Below are 20,506 nucleotides of genomic sequence, written 5' to 3'. Positions count from 1 at the left end.
TAACCTTACTCTCTAAAGTGGTAGCTTGGTCGAGCAGTAAGGCCATATCAGAGGACAGTGTAAAGCATTTGTTGCACACACTCAGCCAGCAAATGGTCTCACACACTCAATAACTGAACTCTAGGCCAATGGTTTATATACAAAAAATATATGCTTGTTTTTATTTCGGAACCAACAATAGGCATTAAAATATACTTTCTCAGATTGAGATGCTTTATATAAATACTTTTGCAATATGCAATTGACTTTTGTAGACCGTTACAAGTGGTTGCAATAGGCAACACAATTCTAAACACAATAATGCATTGAGTTCAATGGAAGTTTTAAGTTATTTGCTACAGATAACTTTTAGGATTACTTTTGGAATTCCAGCACTGGATCCTAGATTCAGTCCTGGGTCAGTACTTGGAATCAAGTGATAAAAGTCGACTTAATTACTGTGATTTTTAGTCAATGATTCCCTATAGCAGAACATTCAAGTTGCAAGTATAGTAGGTTCTCGTTACTTTTGTAATCCAGTACTGGGTGCCTAGACTCAGTACTGGGACCTTTATCCAAAACAGGTAAGTAATTACGTTTTCAGATATTATACGATTTTTAAAGAATATTTAAAGATTGCAGAAATTGACACTTGGAAGAAATTTCACAGAAAAACACTCATTGATTTCCTATGGAAGAAAATTGGGTTACTGGTAAGTACAGTTGTAAGTATTTTTCATAGTCAGTGCTGGGCACCAAGATCCAGCACAGGGAGCTCTCCTAAGAGCAGGTGAGTATTTTCGTTTTCGTTACTCGGCTGATTTTTGGTCAATATTTTAAGTTTTGAAAAGTCAACACTTTGAAGAAATTTCAGGAAAAGCCAGCCAATGTTACCCTATGGAGAAAATTGAGTTATCGGTTTAAAGGTAAGTACTCGACTGGCAGAGTTAAGGTTCTGGGCATAGACTCAGGGGTCTCCCAGGGTCAGGTAGGTACAGTTGGTTCACCCTCAGCGGCACAAGGGCGGCCGGGTGTAGAGAGAGTTAGGCCCAATGTCATCCAATGAGAGGTAGGGGGTGCCTTGGTTGGTGGCTGCTGACTAGCAGGCCACGCGGCTGTGGGGGCTGGGCTCCTGGTCACTTACTCAGGGCAAGTGGGGAAGTAGATAGGTGTAGAGGTTGCACTGCCAGGGCCACTCGGGCGGCTGGGTGCAGGGTGCTTTTGAGCCTTCGGGCGCTCAATTGATTTCAATGGGAAATCTCCGGTTTAGAAAAAGACTACAAGCTCGGGGTGAAGATTCTTCAGGTGCCACCACCACTTCGAGAGGTAAGTTGGGTAGTTGGAGGATAGGTAGGTACCCCGGGATTGGGCACAGGGGGCCACGGGGCGCCGGGTGCAGGGGTGCCTTTTGGTGTCGGGGAAATCTTACCCTCTGTTGATCACAGTTGGGGGGCACCTTTTTCTGAGGCTGCAGGCTTCTTCAGGAGTGTCGAGGGAGGTCCGTGGGTGCCGTACTCGGGGTCACAGTCGCCGTGGGGTCGTCCTCGTGGTCTTTGTTCACTCCGGCACAGGCCAGGCTTGGCTGGTGCAGAGTGTGCTGGGTTCGCGGTTCCGGGCTGCTGCCAGGGATTAGAAGTAGATTTTGAGTAGGGCCTCTACACATGGGAGTCCCAGGGGTTTAGAGTCAATAGGTAGCCAGGTCCTCTGGGGTTTGTGAGGTTGCTGGCCACAAGAGATGCCGGGTTGGAGCAAGAGCAGGAGCAGGTTTGAGGGTCGACAGGCCGGTAGGGCTGGTGCCAAAGCAGTTGGTGTCTTCCTCTTCTTAGCAGCTGCAGGGCAGGTCTTCTTTCTTCTAGCTCTAGCTCTTCTTCGGATTTTGGAATCTGGGGAAGGAAGGTTCAGGGTCCCCCTAAATACTAGACTTAGGGGCGTTACTGGTAGGTGAAGGGCAGGGACCAATGGGTCCCTGTCCTGGGGTGGGTACACCCCCTATCCTGCCTCTCTCCTGTGGGAGGGGGGCAATAGCCTAATCCTGATTGGGCAGGGCTCCCCATCTTCAAGATGGCAAGAGCCCGGGGATGTGCTTCACCTCTCCTCCCCCACCTGAGGGGTGGGGTTGGCAGGCTGGCACATCCCCTGTCCTTATTTGGGGTTTCCAGCCAAGCTTCACGCCAGAGTGGGGAGTTGCAGTGGCCTGGGGAAGCTCACAGAGGCGGCATGCCTTTGAAGCTTCCCCCTGCCCATCCTGGGGGAGGAAATTTAGCACCTCGCCCAGGATGTGCATTGTTGCAGACCCAGGAGAGCAGGGGCTCTTCTACCCAGGGGTCCAGTAACATGTCTGCTGTGTGGCAGCCTAAGCAGCCTCAGAACAGACGTGGATTGTAGGTTAGGTTTCAGGGGCCCTCTCTAAGATGCCCTCTGTGGTGCTTGGTACATTAAATCCCACACTGGCATCAGTGTGGATTTAATGTGCTGAGTAGTTTGATACCAAACTTCTCAGTCTTCAGTGCTGCCATTGTGGTGCTGTGGAGTTCGTGTTTGACAAGCTCCCAGCATCATGTACTCTTAAATGGCAGCACTGCACTTACAGGGCCCAGGAATGGACCTGGGTACTGTAGGGGCACAGGGCTCCTGCCTCTGTGCCCACACCACTGGCATATGGCACCCAGCTAAAGGGGTGGCTAATGTATGCCAGGGCAGTGTAGGTTGTGGGCATGGCACACAGGGATGTGTGCCATGTCGTCTCTCTGTTTTGTCTTGTACCCAGACACTCAGCCTGCCAGGGCAGTGTGTGTTTGTTAGGGTTCAGGGCCTCTAAGGTTGGCACAATGAGTGCTGCAGCCCTTAGAGGCCTACCCTGGTCACAAGGCCCTGGGTACCTAGGGTACCACTTACCAGGGTCTGACATGTGGCCAGGGTTTGCCAATTTGGTATGGAGGTTTTTGTCTAGGGAAGGAACATAGACCCTGGGCATCTGATTGGCAGGAGTCAATTCAGCAAAAAGTGGTGGCATACCATGCAAGAAAGATGGCACTTTCTCACATCGTGCTAACAGCGGACGCATCTCTTAGGGAAGAGGAGTTGGCCAAATGGCTAGGGTGCTTGACCTCGGACCTGGGGAACTGGGTTTGTGTCTCCGTAATGACGCCGAACATCCTGTGATTCTGGGCAAATAACTTAATCTCCCCGTTCCTAACAAAAAATGAATGTGTGTCCTCATGTAACATAAATGGTGCTATATAAAGCGCTCTGATACCTGATTTGATTCGGGTCGGGTCAAGTTCGCGCTATATAAAACACTGCAAAAAAAAGAAAATCTCTATCGGGTTGGGGTGCCCATCTCCACGATTACACAATCCAGGGTCTCTGGGACACCAAGCACAAACATCTACACATCAGCTATCTAGAGCTTCTAGCAGTATTTCTAGTGCTGAAAGCTTTTCAGTCTTACCTCATAGGCAAAGTTATCTTAGTCCGCGCACACCAACTGTCACGCCTCTCTCAGATCATTTGGAGCTGGGCAATCCATCACAGAATTTATCTTCTGTCAGAACACCTTCCAGGGGTGAACAATCGGATTGCTGATCTCCTCAGCAGAAGGAGACAGCAAATACACGAGTGGGAACTTCATCCCCAAGTTCTCCTGCCATACTTTCGAGAATGGGGATTCCCACAAATAGATCTGTTCGCCACAGTGGAAAACACAAAATGGCCAAACTTCGCCTCCAGGTTCCCACACCCTCTTTCCAAAGGCAATGCCCTATGGATGAATTGGAAAGGGATATTTGTCTACGCTTTTCTGCCTCTCCCACTCCTTCCGTTTCTGGTTCGGAAGCTAAGGCAAACATCACTCACACGGATTCTAGCAGTCCCCACATGGGCTCGTCAACCCTGGTTCACCACACTGTTAGAATGGTCTGTGATTCCACATCAAAAGCTGCAGCTCAAATCCAGCCTTCTCACTCAGAGCCAGGGAGAAGTCAGGCACCCAAACCCAGAGGCACTCAATTTAGCGGTTTGTCTCCTGAAGTCATAGAGTTTGGATATTTGGATCTGCCTACCACCAGAGATGTTATGCATCAAAATGTAAACAATTTGTTATCTATTGTAATAACAAAAAGATTAATCCTTTAGATGCTTCTGTTCAAAACATTGTTACCTTCTGCATCTACAGCAATCTGGTCTAGCTTATACATCTATTAGGTTGGACCTTACAGCAGTTGCTACATATTTGCAGAACGGACCGCTTTTACCCTTGTTCAAAGTTCCTGTGAATAAAGCCTTTATGGAGGGCTTAAAAAGAGGCATTCCACCCAGAATACCTCTGGCACTGGTGTGGAATCTTACCATTGTACTTACACGACTCATGGGTGGCCTTTGGGCCTTTGTATAATTGTCCTTTACAGTTCCTGTCATGGAAGGTTGCCTTCCTCATGGCAATCGCTTCATTAAGGCGAGTTGGTGAGCTACAGGCGTTAACTTTAGAAGAATTGTTTGAGGCATATGAGCTGTAGAGCATATGCTGTGCATAGATTACCATCTAGTGTTGGGTCTGCATGTTTGCACCTTGTGTTTTTTTCAAAGAAGTCTTTCCAGTCACGAGATAGGTGACTCCTCCTTTTGGTGATAGTGCGCATGGGCATCAACTCCATTGTTAGATTGTGTGCCGCAGACGGTGATAATGCAGTTAGTAAGAGTAGTAAGAGATGTCTATGTATGTATCTAAGAAAGATATTACTGCAACGGGTATAGTTACCCGGGGAGGCAACCTAAAGTCAAGGACTAAAAACAATGTACCTGATGATATTGAGTGAAGTGATCACCCTACCGAGTAGGTAGTTGGATTCAAGGAGCCTTCCTGCCATAGTTCATTTAAAGAACTTAGTTAATTAAAAGAATTTGCCTTCTGTTGACAGTCCATTGCTTAATGTTTTAGTACTGTTAGCTTATTGATTCAGCTGTTATAAGTGAATAAATATATCCCAATCTATTGTTTTCATTATATGCGATTTAAATGATCGGAATTATGGCGGCATATGTGAAGATGTGGTTCTTGTCTTCAATCCTAACCACATTTGTTGGTCGTCTTGAAAATGTCTAAGGCCGAACAAGATGCCTACAGCAGCCTGTTTTTCCATTAAATAAATGGCAATAAGATGCCTCAAAACAAGCAGTTTAGTCTGAAACTATCTTCTGAGTTGACATGACCTCTTTTACATAAGCTTTTTTCTCCAGAATTGAATCTTTCATAGATTCACATGCTTGTATTTTCCCCGTCGTCATGATGGGAGTATCGCGGTAATTAGAAAAGTACCACCATAGAAGTACATAAGAAACATCCAGAAGGAGAGACAAACTTTGGAAGTCGTCAGCCTCATTATGTAGGCCCAAACTTCGGCCAATCACAGACCAGCCCTAGACCTCAGCTCCCCAGTCAGAGCCACCAGACCTCAGATTTCTCACTGCACGCCGTGTGTAAGGCAGTCTCCCTGAGCTCTGCTCAGTTTTTCCAGTGGTGAACTTTTGACCTGGTTTAATTTCACCTCAAGGTATTGTGTTTTCAGCCTTCTTTTCTTAAAGATGTCTGAGGGTTCTAAGAAGAGGCTTTTCAGGCCCTGTAGCGCCTGTGGAAAAGCAAGGCTTTTTCTGAGGATCCTCATAAGGATTGCCTTTATTGTCTTTATCCTAAACATAAGGCAAAAGACTGTAAATACTGCAGAAACTTTTTTGCTAAAATCTGGTCTGGTATTGAAGAGAGCCCTGGGCCATCTTCCGTTGAGAGGAAGGGTAAAAATGAGGGCTGTACCTCATTAAAGGCTGATGTGAAGAATCTAAAGGCAGAAAAATCCTCCACTGCCAAAGTCTTTCATCAAACATCCATGCATTTGGTGCTTGCTTGCAGTACCTGCTTACCGTCGCATGAATGCAAAGCCCAGTCTTCCCAGAGTCCCAGTACAAAGATAATGGTGTGCTAACAGCTCTCTGAATCTGATGTACGATGAGCCTCCTGAAGTTTCACAATGATAAAAATACTGGAATTACGGACTGAAAAAAAATCCCTAGATGTGTAGAACACCTGCCTCTAAATTGCTTTTAGTGCTAAAAGACTCCATATAAATGTGATATGTTTCCAGTACAAATGTTGATAATGTAAACCAAAATCAACCCTTGTTAGCATGTTCCCCCCGCACCTTGAGACCCTTATGGCAAGTAGTCTCACTTTGCCTGCCTATGATTGATTGAATATGATCAAAAATAAAAACCTTCATTAGCAATTTATGAAACCTATTCTTGATCTCCTTGTAGCCCCAACTTTGCTGTGACAGAATGCAAAAGTAATGTTGGTGTTGAGGCTTTTAGTAATTCAGCAGGAGGTGCTTCCCCACTATGACATGGTGGCATTCTTAAATCTGTGTATAGCATGTGTTGCCAGTGCAGTAATTTTAAATGTTTGCTACATCTTTCACTCTTAAATTCTTGTTAAAAATATCCAGTTGTTCATTTGTGCAAGATGCTTCACCAAAGCACCATAAAATCTAAGCAAATGCTATGTTCTGATAAAGTAGACCATTATATAGGAGGGTAAAAACATTTTCAGCGTCATCTTGGCCTTTTGAGCTGTTGGTGAGCTCCCTCCCACATCATGCTGACTTCATGTATGTCCTGTTGTTTTCTGAGCCCTAGTGTACCTCTTGCTTAGCTGTCATGTAATCAACACTCCCTATTCATCTCTTGCTTACTTGCGGCTTGTTGCATTGATGCTTCATTTCTTTGCAGACATTATAAAAGTAGGGTTGTGTTGAGAAAACTACTTAACCTCCCTGTGTTTCTTATTTGATCATCTTTTCTCAAGAACTACCAGATTCATTCAGGTGAGGTTAATGGTGGAATTCCATCCGTCTCTGGATTTAACTCTGCATCTACCCCATATGGAGTTTCCAGTCACACGCCACCCTTAAGTGGGGGAGACAGCATGATAGGTATGTACAACATTCCATCATTTATACTTGCATTCCATACTTATGGTACCTTCAGTGTACTGTAATTTGGAAGGCTTTTGTATCTGCTGTAAAAAGAACTACTTACTGGTAAAAGTGGTTTACTCATGTGCCAACAGATTGCAAATTTACTTTAGTGAATTGAAGTTTGTCCAACAGAGGTCTGGTTCTGTAGGCAGCTATCTGTATTATTGTAATTTGGACAATGTTAATTTCCTTTTATTTCTGACATCTCCTGCAATTTAATGAATTCTGTAAATGTTCTCTTGCCTTCCACTCCTTTGCGTCCTTTTGTTTTTTTTTTTTTACATGTTGTCAGACTTATGTTTTCCTATTGCGGCTGTTGTGTCATAGGTATGTGTTTGTCTCCCCCCAATGAAATGAATTGATGTTTGCTGCTACAAATGTAATGTCTTTACTTTGATAGTCTTTCTGCTTTAAACTGATTGGAAGAAATGAATTAGGATGTGTTATTAACTCTTTCAGCAACCAATATGAAGCCAGAGTAGAGCCCATTTAGCTGTGCATCATCCTCGTCAAGTACTTTGTATTCTATACATTAATAGTGGATTTCAAACAAAGCCCTTTAGGGCAACTCTTACCAAAAGTATTTTCAAACAGTACTGCCTTCAAAGTATAAGCCTTTTGCTTTGATTTATCTCGATTAATGAAGCTTGGCGCCATTGTGGTCACTTAAGTGGCAGGTTCACAAACGCTTCCCATAACGTACGTATTCGAATCATGTGTGGGCCATAGATACATATGCTAAGAGTTATCCTGCCATCTAGTGATGGGCTTGGGCAATTACAAGTTTTTATTTTTAAGAAGTTTCGAGTTGTGAGGTATTGTGACTCCTCCAGTGTGTACTGCGCATGTTTCTTGGCGCCTTTGTTAGACTGTTTTGTTTTCTGATATCGGGTTCAGACGTAGATATCGCAGATCTAGGACCGAATTTCGATTCCTCAGGAGGCCTTTGCAGCGCCCCATTTTTCCTCTCCAGCCGAACAGCTTTCACATCCGAACAACACCGGCTGTTGTTATTGGACATTTCCAAGCACCCACCTGGCTTTCCAAAACTACTTCGCCTCTACTCTTAATGCCACCTTCCACGAGGGATGGAAAACGCGCCTTCAGCTTTTGTCCCAACTGCCACGCGAAGTACTCCCGGCAAGACCAACACTGAGTGTACAATCTGTTTGTCACTGGAACATGCGGAGGCTTGCTGCTAGGCGTGCTTGGCATGCCGGATGAAGAAAACATTACACCAGCTAAGGGAGCGTCATTGGACCCACACCTTCAAGCAACAATGCACATAAGATGCACCGGACATCTTCGGGGAACAGTCACCTGATCTGGAACAAGAACTGGAGGACACAGAAGCACTGACGGTGCCTCAGGATGTACTAATACTGCTGGCTAGGAGTGGGGACAGCTCGGACTATGACCTTCGGCCATGGCGGTCTCCACCAGCAGGCGCACAAAGACACATCCACTCCGCATGGAAAGTCTTTGAATAGCGTCAGAAAATATACGGCCTTGAAATTTGTTTTGGCTCCAGTACTGAAAAAGGCCACATCGGCACTACTGAAGTTGAGCAAGGACTTGGAGCCGAAGCAGCGCACTTCGGATCTGAAAAGAGACTCAAAACTGAAAGATGTTTCGGCACCAAAGCATTTGGCATTGAAACCCCATATGCACAAAGCTGCAACGGGGACAAAACATATTTCGGCACCTTCCCCAAAAGCCACGAAAGATGGTGCTGAGCCACGACAAAGACAAGTGCAGCCCATTCTAGAGCACATGCAAGATGAGATCGACAGGGGAAAAAAGACTCTTTGTGTACACCCAGACACTTGGAAACTGGGCACCAAAGCCCCACCACCTGTTTCCCCTTACGCTTCCCAAAAAGAATACATTTGAGAAGGACATTGCTGGGCCAGAACCTGACAAACACCTAAAGAAGGACAGAGGCATAAGCCCCATCTTTTTCCCTTCTCCTCTTCTGACTCTATCCTTGCCTACGTTGCCGTTACCGCCACCTAGGCCAGTGTATCTATCCTCTCCTGAACACCTGCTGTAGGAAGCTGGGTTTCTGTTGCAGTAACCCTCCCCTCCCACCACACGCTTTTTGCCAGACTAATGATGCACTTAGACTTGATGTGTCCTCGGTCCCTGCCAATCAGTTTCCCATGGCCTGTGTTCTTTCCCAAAACTGTACCTTGTACCCCCAGTTGGCACCTCTCTAACCACGTCTGTCCCTTGTAAAAGGTACCATGGGTACCGAGGGCAGTTTGGCCAGGGAAGGCGTCTAAGAGCTGCAGCACTTATTGTGCCACCCATGGAGGCCCTGTACCTTTATATACACACACACACACTGCCATTGCAGGCTGCGTGTCTTGGTGCAGAACAAAGTGAAGAGTCGACATGGCACACTTCCCTGTGTGCCACGCCCACAACCCACTACCCTGGCATAAATCAGTTGCCCCTCTAGCTGGGTGCCCTATACAAGTGGTGAGGGTACAGGGGCATGAGCTCTGCACCCCTACAGTGTCTAAGTCCATTCTTAGACATTGTAAGTGCCGTGCTGCCATTAAGAGTATATGGTGCTGGGAGTTTGTCATTACAAACTCCACAGCACCATAATGGCTGCACTGAAAACTGAGAAGTTTGATATCAAACTTCTCAGCACATTAAATCCACACTGATGTCAGTGTGGGATTTAATGAAAAATACACACAGAGGGCATCTTGTAGCTTCCCCCTGAGTACTAACCTACTACTAGTCTCCAGTTGCCACCACCAGACATGTTTCTGGACCCCTGGGTCGAGAGCTTGTTGATCTCGGGGGCCTGAAACAATGCACATCCTGGGACGAGGTGCCAAGCCTCCTTCCCCAGGATGGGCAGGGCCCACGAAGGGGAAGCTTCAAAGGCTTGCCGCCTTTGTGAGCTTCCCCAGGCCACCTGCTGCTTTCAGCAACTGGTTCTGACCCCCACTTTGGGCGGGAGAACCGCCGGTAAAAACAAGTGAGGAAGAGAGTCTGCCAACTCCTTCGCTGAGGTGGGGGTGGCGAGGTGAAGCACAACTTTCAGTCCCTGCCATCTTGCATATGGCAGGACTCCGCCAACCAGGAAAAGGCTTATGCCCCCCTCCCACTGGAGGGTGACATAATGGGTGTACCCACCCCAGGGAAAGGGACCTATTGGTCCCAACCTTTTACCTACCTGTAACACCCCTAAATCTAGTATTTAGGGCCACCCCTGAACTGTAGTTCCTCAGACCAGAAGAAACTACAAGAAAAGAAGGACCGAACGGTCGTGCCGAAGTTAACTAGAGGAAGACACCCACTGACTTGGCCCCTGCCCTACCAGCCTGTCTCCACCTCAAATCTGCTCCTGCGAAATCCCGGTGTGTCCTGCAGCCAGCAACCTCGAAAACCCAGAGGACCAGCCTTCCTTCATCCACAAAGACTGTCTCCTGTGAACACCGGATTTGTTAATCTCTCACCTCTGGCTCCTTCTATGGCCTGAGCTCGAGTGGGCAAACACCACAAGGAGGTCTCCCCGGCGACCCCTGACCTGCCTCAAGCCTGTAGCTGATGCCTGCATTCTCAAACCGGAAGGTAAGCCCAACCGCCACCAGAAGCTGGTAAGAAGATCTGACACTAAAAGTCACCCGACGCCCCACGCCCTTGTGTAGCCAAACCGACGGTGCCTAAGCAACCCCCAACACCCCAACTTACCTCTGAAGTGGTGGTCGCACCCAGAAGACCTTCGTCCCCGAGCCTGCATGCCTTTACAAACCAAAGTTTCCCCATTCCAAACAGGGCGCCCGACCTCCCTAGTGCCGCTGAGGGTGCACCATTGGTGTTACTTTGTTTCCCCATTTGCCCTGAGCTAAAGTCTAGGAGCTTTGCTCCCACAACCAAGTGGCCTGCTCGTCAGCAGCCACCAACCGGAGGCTCCCTATCCCCCATTGGATAACATTGGGCCTCAGCACTCTCCACCCGGCCGCACTAATGCTGCTGAGGGTGTAACGAGAGTGCATCCCTGACCCTGGGGATCCCCTGAGTCAACCCCCAGAACCTCAACTCCCACTACCGAATACTTACCCTAAAACCGATAACACTATGTTTGAGAAATGTGAGCTGTAGGTCACATGCTATGCATAGATCGCCAATTAGTGTTGGGTCTGGATGTTTGCATCTTTGTTTTTGTTCGAAGAAGTCTTTCCAGTTACGAGGTAGGTGACTCCTTTTTTCTGTGATAGTGCGCATGGGCATTGTTTTTTTCCGCCATCGGGTTCGGATGTATATTGCTGCGCTCCGGTTTGGCACCGTTTCTCGGACCCCTTTGACTCGCAATCCATACCCTAGACAGTATTGTTATCGATTGCGGTTCGTTCCCCATTCGTCGCGTATGGTCTCAACTTTAACATCTTCTATCGGAAAACTCGTGCAAGGCTGTTGGGCCTACCCACGCCTGCCGCTCTAGCAGTCGATGGAACAGACTCCCTTCTAGTTATGTCCTGGGTGTCGTGCTAAATTTTCACGCACCGACCCGCACGAAGTGTGCAACCTCTGTCTATCCCCGGAACATAACGAGAGACTGTGACGCATGTCGATCCTTCCGATCGAAAAAAAGACTTTGCCGGGCTCGACGTCACGAGATGCATCAGCAAAGCGGCTCCGCACCAGACCTCTTCAGAGAGGATTTCGACTCTGAACATCATGCCCAGGGAGCCGAGGAAGTAGAAAACTTCATTGAAGAAGAGGAGCAAGTTACTCTAGGTCAGTGTACCGGGAGGGAGCAAAGACAACCCACACACTCAACACCAGACGATCACACACCTGCTTCCTGGCCGCCCGAAGCGCACCCAAGGACCCTTCTCCTGCCGGACTGCAGCTTCACCAGCACCTGACCCGTCAACCCGCCCACCGGGAAAGAACCCAACTACCTCAGATGCATTCTTCTCAACACCCACTCCACACGCAAACACGCCGTTGAACTCTGGGACCTACTCGACTCAACCTCCCCAGACGTCGCCTTCCTGACTGAGACCTGACTGAACCCCTCCTCGGCACCCAACATCGCCATAGCCCTCCCGGAAGGCTACAAGGTCACCCGCAGGCACAGCACCAACGGAGTAGGAGGAGGAATCGCCACCATCCTCAGGAACACTTTGAGTCTCAACCAGCACCAACAACACCCTCAGCACAGCTGAACACCTGCACTTCCAGATCCACACTGACCCCAACACCTCCCTCAGAGAAACCCTTGTCTACAGACCCCCCGGACCCCGACTACTGTTCTGCGACTCCATCGCCGACTTTGTCAGCACACACGCCCTCTCCTCCACGGACTACATCCTCCTCGGGGACCTGAACTTCCACCTCGAGAGCAACAACACCAACTCAGCCACCCTGATCGACAACCTCGCCAACCTCGGACTTGGACAACTTGTCACAACACCCACCCACTCCGCCGGCCACATGCTTGACCCCATCTTCTTGGCAAGCCCCCCAAGTCTCCTTCAACCACACCACTGAACTCCACTGGACCAACCATTGCTGCATCCACTTCACCTTCTGGAAACCCACCACGCACCACCGCACCAAACAGATCCCTCGCCGCTGCTGGAGCAAAGTCCAGCGAAGCGAAGACCAGCTAACCACCACCCTCGCCCGGAGCCCACCCACCGACCCCGACACCACCGCCCGCAACCTCAGACAGTGGATCGACGACTGCGCCAACACCCTCTCCAAGAAACCCTCCAACAGCCACACCAGCAAGAAAGCCAGCTGGTTCACTGAAGGCCTCCAAGCAAACATGCCGAAAGCTAGAGAAGAACTGGCACCGTGAAAGAACACCAGACAGCCACGCAGCCCACAAGAACGCCACCCGCAGACATCATCTCATCAGATCGGCCAAAAGGGCCTCCTTCAAAGACCGCCTTGACAACAACGCACACAACAGCAAAGAGCTCTTCAACATCGTGAAGGAACTCTCCAACCCCGGCTCCAACGACATCCCACCTTCGCAAGACCTGTGCGACTCGCTTGCCACCTTCTTCCATCGCAAGATCGCAGACATCCACGACAGCTTCAACACCTCGACCGCCCCGACAACCACTGAGACCTCCGTCCCCACGACCACCATCCGTACCGACCGCCTGCTCTCCTGGACCAACATAAACGACAACACCATCAAAATCATGAACACCATCCACTCCGGATGCCCGTCGGACCCATGCCCACACCACATCTTCAACAAAGCCAGCACCACCATCGCACCCCATCTCCGTAAAGCCATCAACATCTCCTTCGAGCCAGCAACCTTCCCGGAGAGCTGGAAGCACGCCTAGATCAACGCCTTACTCAAGAAACCCAAGGTGGACCCCAAGGACCTCAAGAACTTCCGGCCCATCTCCCTGCTCCCGTTCCGAGCGAAGGTCATCGAGAAGACCGTCAACAAACTGACCCGCAACCTCGGGGAGAACAGCATTCTGGACCAGTCCCAGTCCGGGTTCCGCAGCAACCACAGCACCGAAACTGCCCTCATCGCCGCCACCGATGACATCAAGGCCCTGCTAGACAACAGAGAAACCGCAGCCCTCATCCTCCTGGACCAGTCAGCCGCCTTCGACACGGTCTGCCACTGCACACTACCCACACGCCTCCACGACGCCGGGATCCAAAAAAAGGCCCTGGACTGGACCACCTCCTTCCTCTTCAGCAGAACACAGAGCATCCGCCTCCCCCCCCCCCCCTTCCGCTCCGTACCCACCAACATCATCTGCGGCGTACCCCAGGGCTCATCCCTCAGCCCAACGCTGTTTAACATCTACATGGCACTGCTTGCCCACGTCGCCTGACTTCACGACCTCGACATCATCTCTTACGCCGATGACACCCAGCTGACCCAATCCCTCACCAAAGACACCCCCCCACACCGCTAAAACCAACTTCCATGAAGGAATGAAAGCCGTCGCCGAGTGGATGAAGAACAGCTGACTGTAGTTGAACTCTTCCTCCTGCTTCAACACCCTCCGCATGCTACGCAAGATCTACAAGTGGATCCCCACTGAAACGAGAAGAATGGTCAACCAGGCACTCGTCAGCAGCAAGTTGGACTACGGAAACGACCTCTACGCGGGAGCCTCGGCCAAACTCCTGAAACAACTTCAACGCATTCAGAACGCCTCTGCACGCCTGATCCTCAACATCCCTCGCCGCAGCCACATCACACCCCACCTGAGACCTGCACTGGCTCCCCGTCAACAAGTGGATAACCTTCAAGCTCCTCATCCACGCACACAAGGCACTCCACAACACCGGACCAGCGTACCTCAACAGACTACTCCGCTTCTACACCCCACCCGCCAGCTTCGCTCCGCCAACCTCGCCATCGCCACAATCCCCGGCATCCAAAGAGCGACCTCCGGCGGCAGATCGTTCTCCCACCTAGACTCCAAGACCTAGAACACCCTCCCCATCCACCCACGGCAAACCCAAGACCCGTTGACCTTCAGAAGACACCTCAAGACCTGGCTTTTTGAGCAGTAGCAGCTCCCCCCCCCCCCCCCCCCCCCTAGATTTGTACCCCTCCAGGCCCTCCACGCCAGGTGCCAACATTGGATATGTTGAGCTCCTTAATAGGGGTGCTCAATATCATGGAGTGGTGTTACATTCAGAAACATTTGAGCAGGATTTCCCCTTTGAGACCCTTAGCTCCTCTCACAGTCACTCATACATTACCCATGCTCAAAGGCATGTTAAAACACACTGAGGACATCAAAGACCCCGTCAAGGCAAAAATTACTACTCCTAGGGTGGAGAAAAAAAAAGAATCCTGCATCCACCGACCCTACATACATCAAAGGTCAATTACCTTTAGACTCTCTTGCTCACAAGAGAGCCAATTCCCAAATGTCAATCAATCAGGGGTTTATAAAGCGCACTACTCACCCGTGAGGGTCTCAAGGTGCTGGTAAAGCTCCTCCTCCAGATAATGAGTCCAAGCTCATTGACGCCTCAGGCAAAATAGTGGCTTCACAAGCAGCTAACCATTGGCGTATTGCTAATACTCAAGCATTGTTGGCTCGTTATGACACAGCTCACTATGATGAGTTAGAAAAACTCATGCAGTTCTTACCCGACGAACACAAGACCAAGGCTAACGACCTAATTCAAGTGGGTAAGCTCATTACAAATACCTCTATTAGGTGTGTCCTAGATGCGGCAGACACAGCAGCCCGTACAATTAACACCAGTGTATTCTTACGGATGCATGCTTGATTGAGAATTTCATCCTCAACCAACCCTTTGATAGGGCACATCTCTTTGGACCAGCAGTTGACACCTCGCTGGAAAAAATGAGATACAGATGTCGCCATGTCCATAGGGGCTTTACAGTCACCCACCAATAGAGGTTCTTTTTGCCGCTCCTTTTATAGGAGTGGCTCTAAAAACATATCCACAGACACTACCTCCTCCTCTTACAAGGGTAATACTCTATCCCCCTCAACAAGAGGTTATTTCAGAGAAGGTTTTAGAGGGAACAATGGTAAGGGAAGAAATAGAGGCAACTCCACCGCTCTTCCCCATCCAACTACAGTGACTTCCATCCCGTACCCCCGATCATTCCTCTCCTGTCGGGGGACGTCTCTCCCAATTTCTCCCTGTCTGGAACTCCATCACTTCAGACAAATGGGTGCTGCAAATTATCCAGTATGGTTACTGCCTGGAACTTACAGCCGATCCCCCCCCCCCCCCAATATCCTTCCAAAACCACATGCAATGTCATCGGAACATCTCTCACTCTTAAAGCAAGAGGTTCTGTTCTCTCTCTCCTAGAAAAACAGGCTATAGAACCCGTCCCGTTACAATACCAAGGGACCAGGGTATGCTCCCTGTACTTAATTGCCAAAAAGGATGGCTCTCTAAGACCTATATTAGACATCAGACAACTAAATCTCTACATCCAATCAGACCACTTTCACATGGTCACACTTCAACAGGTTCTCCCGCTCCTTCAGCAAGGCGACTTTCTGTCCAATCTGTACCTAAAGAACACCTATTTCCATATTCCCATTCACCCAGCTCACCGCAAATACCTCAGGTTTATGATTGACAGCCAACATTATCAATTCAAAGTCCTCCCATTCGGAGTAACTACAGCACCCAGGGTTTTCACAAAGTGTCTAGCATTAGTCGCGGCTTATCTAAGAAGACAGCACATTCAAGTCTTCCCCTATCTAGACGACTGGCTAATAAAAGCCAGATCGCAACAGAGCTGTCTACGCCACACTCTAAGAACAATCCAACTGCTTCACGACCTCGGGTTCACTGTAAAGCTCAACAAGTCTCATCTCCAACCATCCAACACACTAGTGTATCTAGGAGCCACATTACACAGTCAAAAAGCTCTAGTTAGTCCCAACCAAGTCAGGATCTACAACATGCAGACTCCAATATCAAAATTTCAGCTTCATCACCAGCTCGAGTGTTCATGCCACTGCTAAGGATGATGGCATCTTGCATTTTAATCGTTCCTTACGCAAGAATCCAAATGCGTCCCCTATAGGAATGCTTAGCATGACAGTGGAACCGGGCCCAAGTTAAATTATCAGATCTAGTGTTTGTGGATGGCCGCACCCATCGCTCTCTGCAGTGGTGGAACATACAAAACCTTGCCTAGGGGCGGCCATTCGTCGACAAATAGTGCTAACGGCAGACGCATCGCTTACTGGTTGGGGGGCTCATCTTCAAAAACATACCATTCAGAGCATGTGGACTCGGCAACAGAAACAACTCCACATAAACCTTTCAACTTCATCTAGTAGGCAAAGTTGGCCTGATTCACACAGACATGACAGTAATGTACTGCATTTAAAAACAAGGGGACACACACACACACTCTCCAGCTAGCCCAGAGCATCTGGAGATGGGCCATACCTCCAAAAATATATCTCCTTGCAGAACCACTCCCAGGAGTAAACCAGATTGCAGATCTGCGGAGTTGCCAACGACAGTGGAGCCACGAATGGGAACGCCACCCTCAGGTTCTCCTCCCATTCTTCCAAATGTGGGGCTCCCCAGAGACCGACCTGTTCGCCACCCACCTAAACGCAAAATGCCCAAACTTCGCATCCAGGTATCCACACCCATTGTCCAAAGGCAATGCTCTATGGATGAACTGGTCAAAGATATTTGCTTATGCTTTTCCGCCTCTCCCACTCATTCCATGAGTGGTTCAGAAGCTCAGACAGCAGTCTCTGACACTAATCCTAGTTTCTCCCACATGCGCTTGTCAACCCTGGTTCACAACCCTGTTGGAGCTATCAGTAGTTCCTCACCAAAAACTACACTATGCTCCCAATCTTCTCACTCAGAACCGTGGAGAGATAAGGCATCCAGATGCCAGCTATCGCAACCTTGCAATCTGGCACCTGAAATCCTAGAGTTCTGTTATCTTAATCTTCCGCCAGACTGCATGAATATTATCAAAGAGGCTAGAAGTCCTACCACAAGAGCATGCTACGCAGCAAAGTGGAAAAGGTTTGTCATTTACTGTAACAATAAAATTAATCCACTGAATGCTTCAATTCAAAACATCATTTGCTACCTTCTACATCTACAGCGTTCCAATTTAGCGTACACATCTATACGCTTACATCTTGCTGCAATAGCTGCATATCTTCAAAACAGACTACTGAAAAGATAAAGGGCCCCCTGATAATAATGTGAAGTACACCTAGGCAGGGAAATACATGCTGTGAAATTCCTAGGGCTACTGAAAGTCAGCATCCAGACGCTCCATCAGTTGCGGTTAGACGGAGACCTGAGCTACCCGCCTGGACCCTTCTCTCGAAGGTAATATTTATTCAAGCAACTGAAGGGAATGACAGCTCCCCTCTGTAACTTAACACAAGCAATACCAAGGTCTATTCAGGACCTAGATATAAAGAATCTCATCCACTCATTAGGCTCTGCCCTGTTGGCTCATTCCATCACCACGTTATTCTTTACATCCAGGGATTTAATACATTAATTAGGACATGCCAATATCAAGGCTACGATCTTCGTCAGCAAGATTTTTTCTCATACATTGTGATATTGATATTTGAAAAATATCTATTGGAGGTGGCTCTCCTGAGGAAGGCAGGTTTCTGCCGAAACGCGTGTTGAGACATCTTGGATACCACCCTACAATTACATTAATCCATGAGATTATACAATTCGAATTATCATTATGTACTGCAATGTTGTTTGTCAGATACTTAATCAATTCATTATGCTGACAGTAGAGTGAGGTATGTGTGAATGGATGAATGATAATAGGTAGTATGTTGTGTATACAGCTTTTTTCTGTAACAAAATATATATGAAGCTTTAAAAAACAATTTTTATGAATTTATCTCACAATTTTGTATTTTTCTATTCCCAGTGTCACTACTATCATTAATATAATTATGTTGTAATTTTGTTGTTGAAGTAGCCCTAGGAATTTCACAGCATATCTTCAAAACAGACAACATTTGTCTCTTTTTAGAGTGCCTGCTATTAAAGCATTTATGGAAAGACTTATGTCATTCCACCCAGAATTCCACCTGCTCTAGTGTGGAATCACAACATTGTTCTTACAAGGCTCATGGGTCCGCCTTTTGAGCCATTGCACAAATGTGAACTACAATTTACTCATAGAAGGTAGCCTTCCTCATAGCCATCACATCTGAGGAGAGTGGGTAAGCTTCAGGCACTAACCATAGAAGAGCCATTTTTACAAATATTCCCAACAAAACAGAGTGGTTGTAAGGACTAACCCCAACTTTTTACCTAAAGTCATTTCTGCCTTTCGTATCAACCTATCTGTTGAGCTGCTTGTGTTTTTCCCTCAACCAGATTCAGTGGCAGAACGTGCTCTTCACACCTTAGATGTCAAAAGAGCATTACTTTACTATATAGAAAGGACAAAACCTTTCAGGAAAACCAAGCAACTTTTCGTTGCTTTTGCTCCACCACATAAAGGCAATCCAATATCAAAATCAAGTATTGCACGGTGGATAGTTAAGTGCATTCAGATATGCTACATCAAAGCTAAACGCACATTAACAATTCCCCCTACAGCGCATTTTACACGCAAACTGGGGGCCTCTATGGCATTCTTAGGAAATATACCCATAGATCATATCTGTAGAGCTGCAACATGGTCTACACCTCACACATTCACAAAACACTATTGTGTAGATGTGTTAGCAAGACAACAAGCTAGTGTGGGCCAGGCAGTTTTACGTACACTATTTCAAACTACTGCAACAGCAACAGGTTAGCCACCGCTTTGGGAGATTACTGCTGTATAGTCTCTGCATAGCATGTGACCTACAGCTCACATGCCTCGAACGGTAAATGCTACTTACCACAGTATGCATCTGTTCTTGGCATGTAGAGCTGTAGAATCTCATGCGCCCACCTGCTCCCCGGGTACCTATACCTATTGCAGTACTATCTTACTTTGATACAATATACATGGACATCTCTCTTTACTAGTCTTACTAACTCCATCGTCACCCTGTGCGGCAAAACAATCTAAGGATGGAGACGATGCTCATGCGCACTATCACCGAAAGGAGGAGTCGCCTACCTTGTGACTGGAAAGACTTCTTCTAACAAAAACAAAGTGCAAACATCCGGACCCAACACTAGATGGCGATCTATGCATAGCATGAGATTTTACAGCTCTACATGCCAAGAACAAATGCATACTGTGGTTAGTAGCATTTACCTTTCCTCCATAGAATAACATTGACTGTTCTTGGCAAAGGTTATTAGTTTGGTGTTTGAAAACCTAAAGAAATTCTTTAAAATTGTACTATTTAACAAAAATGCCTTTACTTACCTGTTTACAGAAAATGTCCCAGTGTAGTATCTAGGTATACTACACTGTGTAAGAAAAGTAATCTAAAAAGTAACCTGCCTGGTATTTTACTGAAAAGCCCATTCAAGTCTATGTACTGTATTTACAAAGCATTGCATTTCTCTGAAACTATACTGTAAATCAAAACAAAGTGCATGAAGCAGTACAAATCCAAACTGTATTACAACTGTATATTTACTGCAAAGTATTTATCACTTACCTGTGCCAGACTTGCTTGGTTCAAGGAAATAAAATAACTAAAAGAATATTTTTATACAAAAACAATTGGTCTGAAGTTCAGTTTTTGAGTGTGTGAAATCATTTGCTGATTGAGTGTGTGCAACAAATGCTTAACACTGTCCTCTCATAAAGCCTCACTGCTCGACCACACTACCACAAATGGAGGCTAAGTTCCTATCTAACTTTACCTCTGCCTACCTTTGGGGTTCCACTGGACTCTGTGCACACTATACCTCACTTTGGTACAGTATATACAGAGCCAGCTTCTTACAGGCATCGGCTCCATTGTTAGATTGTTTTTTTCCTGCCATCGGGTTGGACGTAAATTGCTGCGCTCCGGTTCGACACCGTTTCTCAGATTCCCCTCTATGCGCAA

General features: G+C 47.6%; 1 protein-coding gene across 5 annotated transcripts in view; it reads left to right on the top strand.

Annotated features, from left to right (window-relative positions):
• The window catches only part of TCF3 (transcription factor 3), a 662,804-nt gene that overhangs the window by 334,348 nt on the left and 307,950 nt on the right, over positions 1-20,506 (top strand). For all 5 annotated transcript variants that reach the window (XM_085639184.1, XM_085639188.1, XM_085639183.1 and 2 more), the window contains exon 11: positions 6,833-6,959. In XM_085639184.1, coding sequence (XP_085495310.1) covers positions 6,833-6,959 — 127 coding nt within the window. The remainder of the gene's footprint in view (positions 1-6,832; positions 6,960-20,506) is intronic.

Source organism: Triturus cristatus, chromosome 12 (assembly GCF_964204655.1).
Source record: "Triturus cristatus chromosome 12, aTriCri1.1, whole genome shotgun sequence".
In the NCBI taxonomy this organism is placed as follows: Eukaryota; Metazoa; Chordata; class Amphibia; order Caudata; family Salamandridae; genus Triturus; species Triturus cristatus.
Note: the sequence above shows the minus strand (reverse complement) of the source record. Positions and strands in the feature narration are given on the sequence as shown.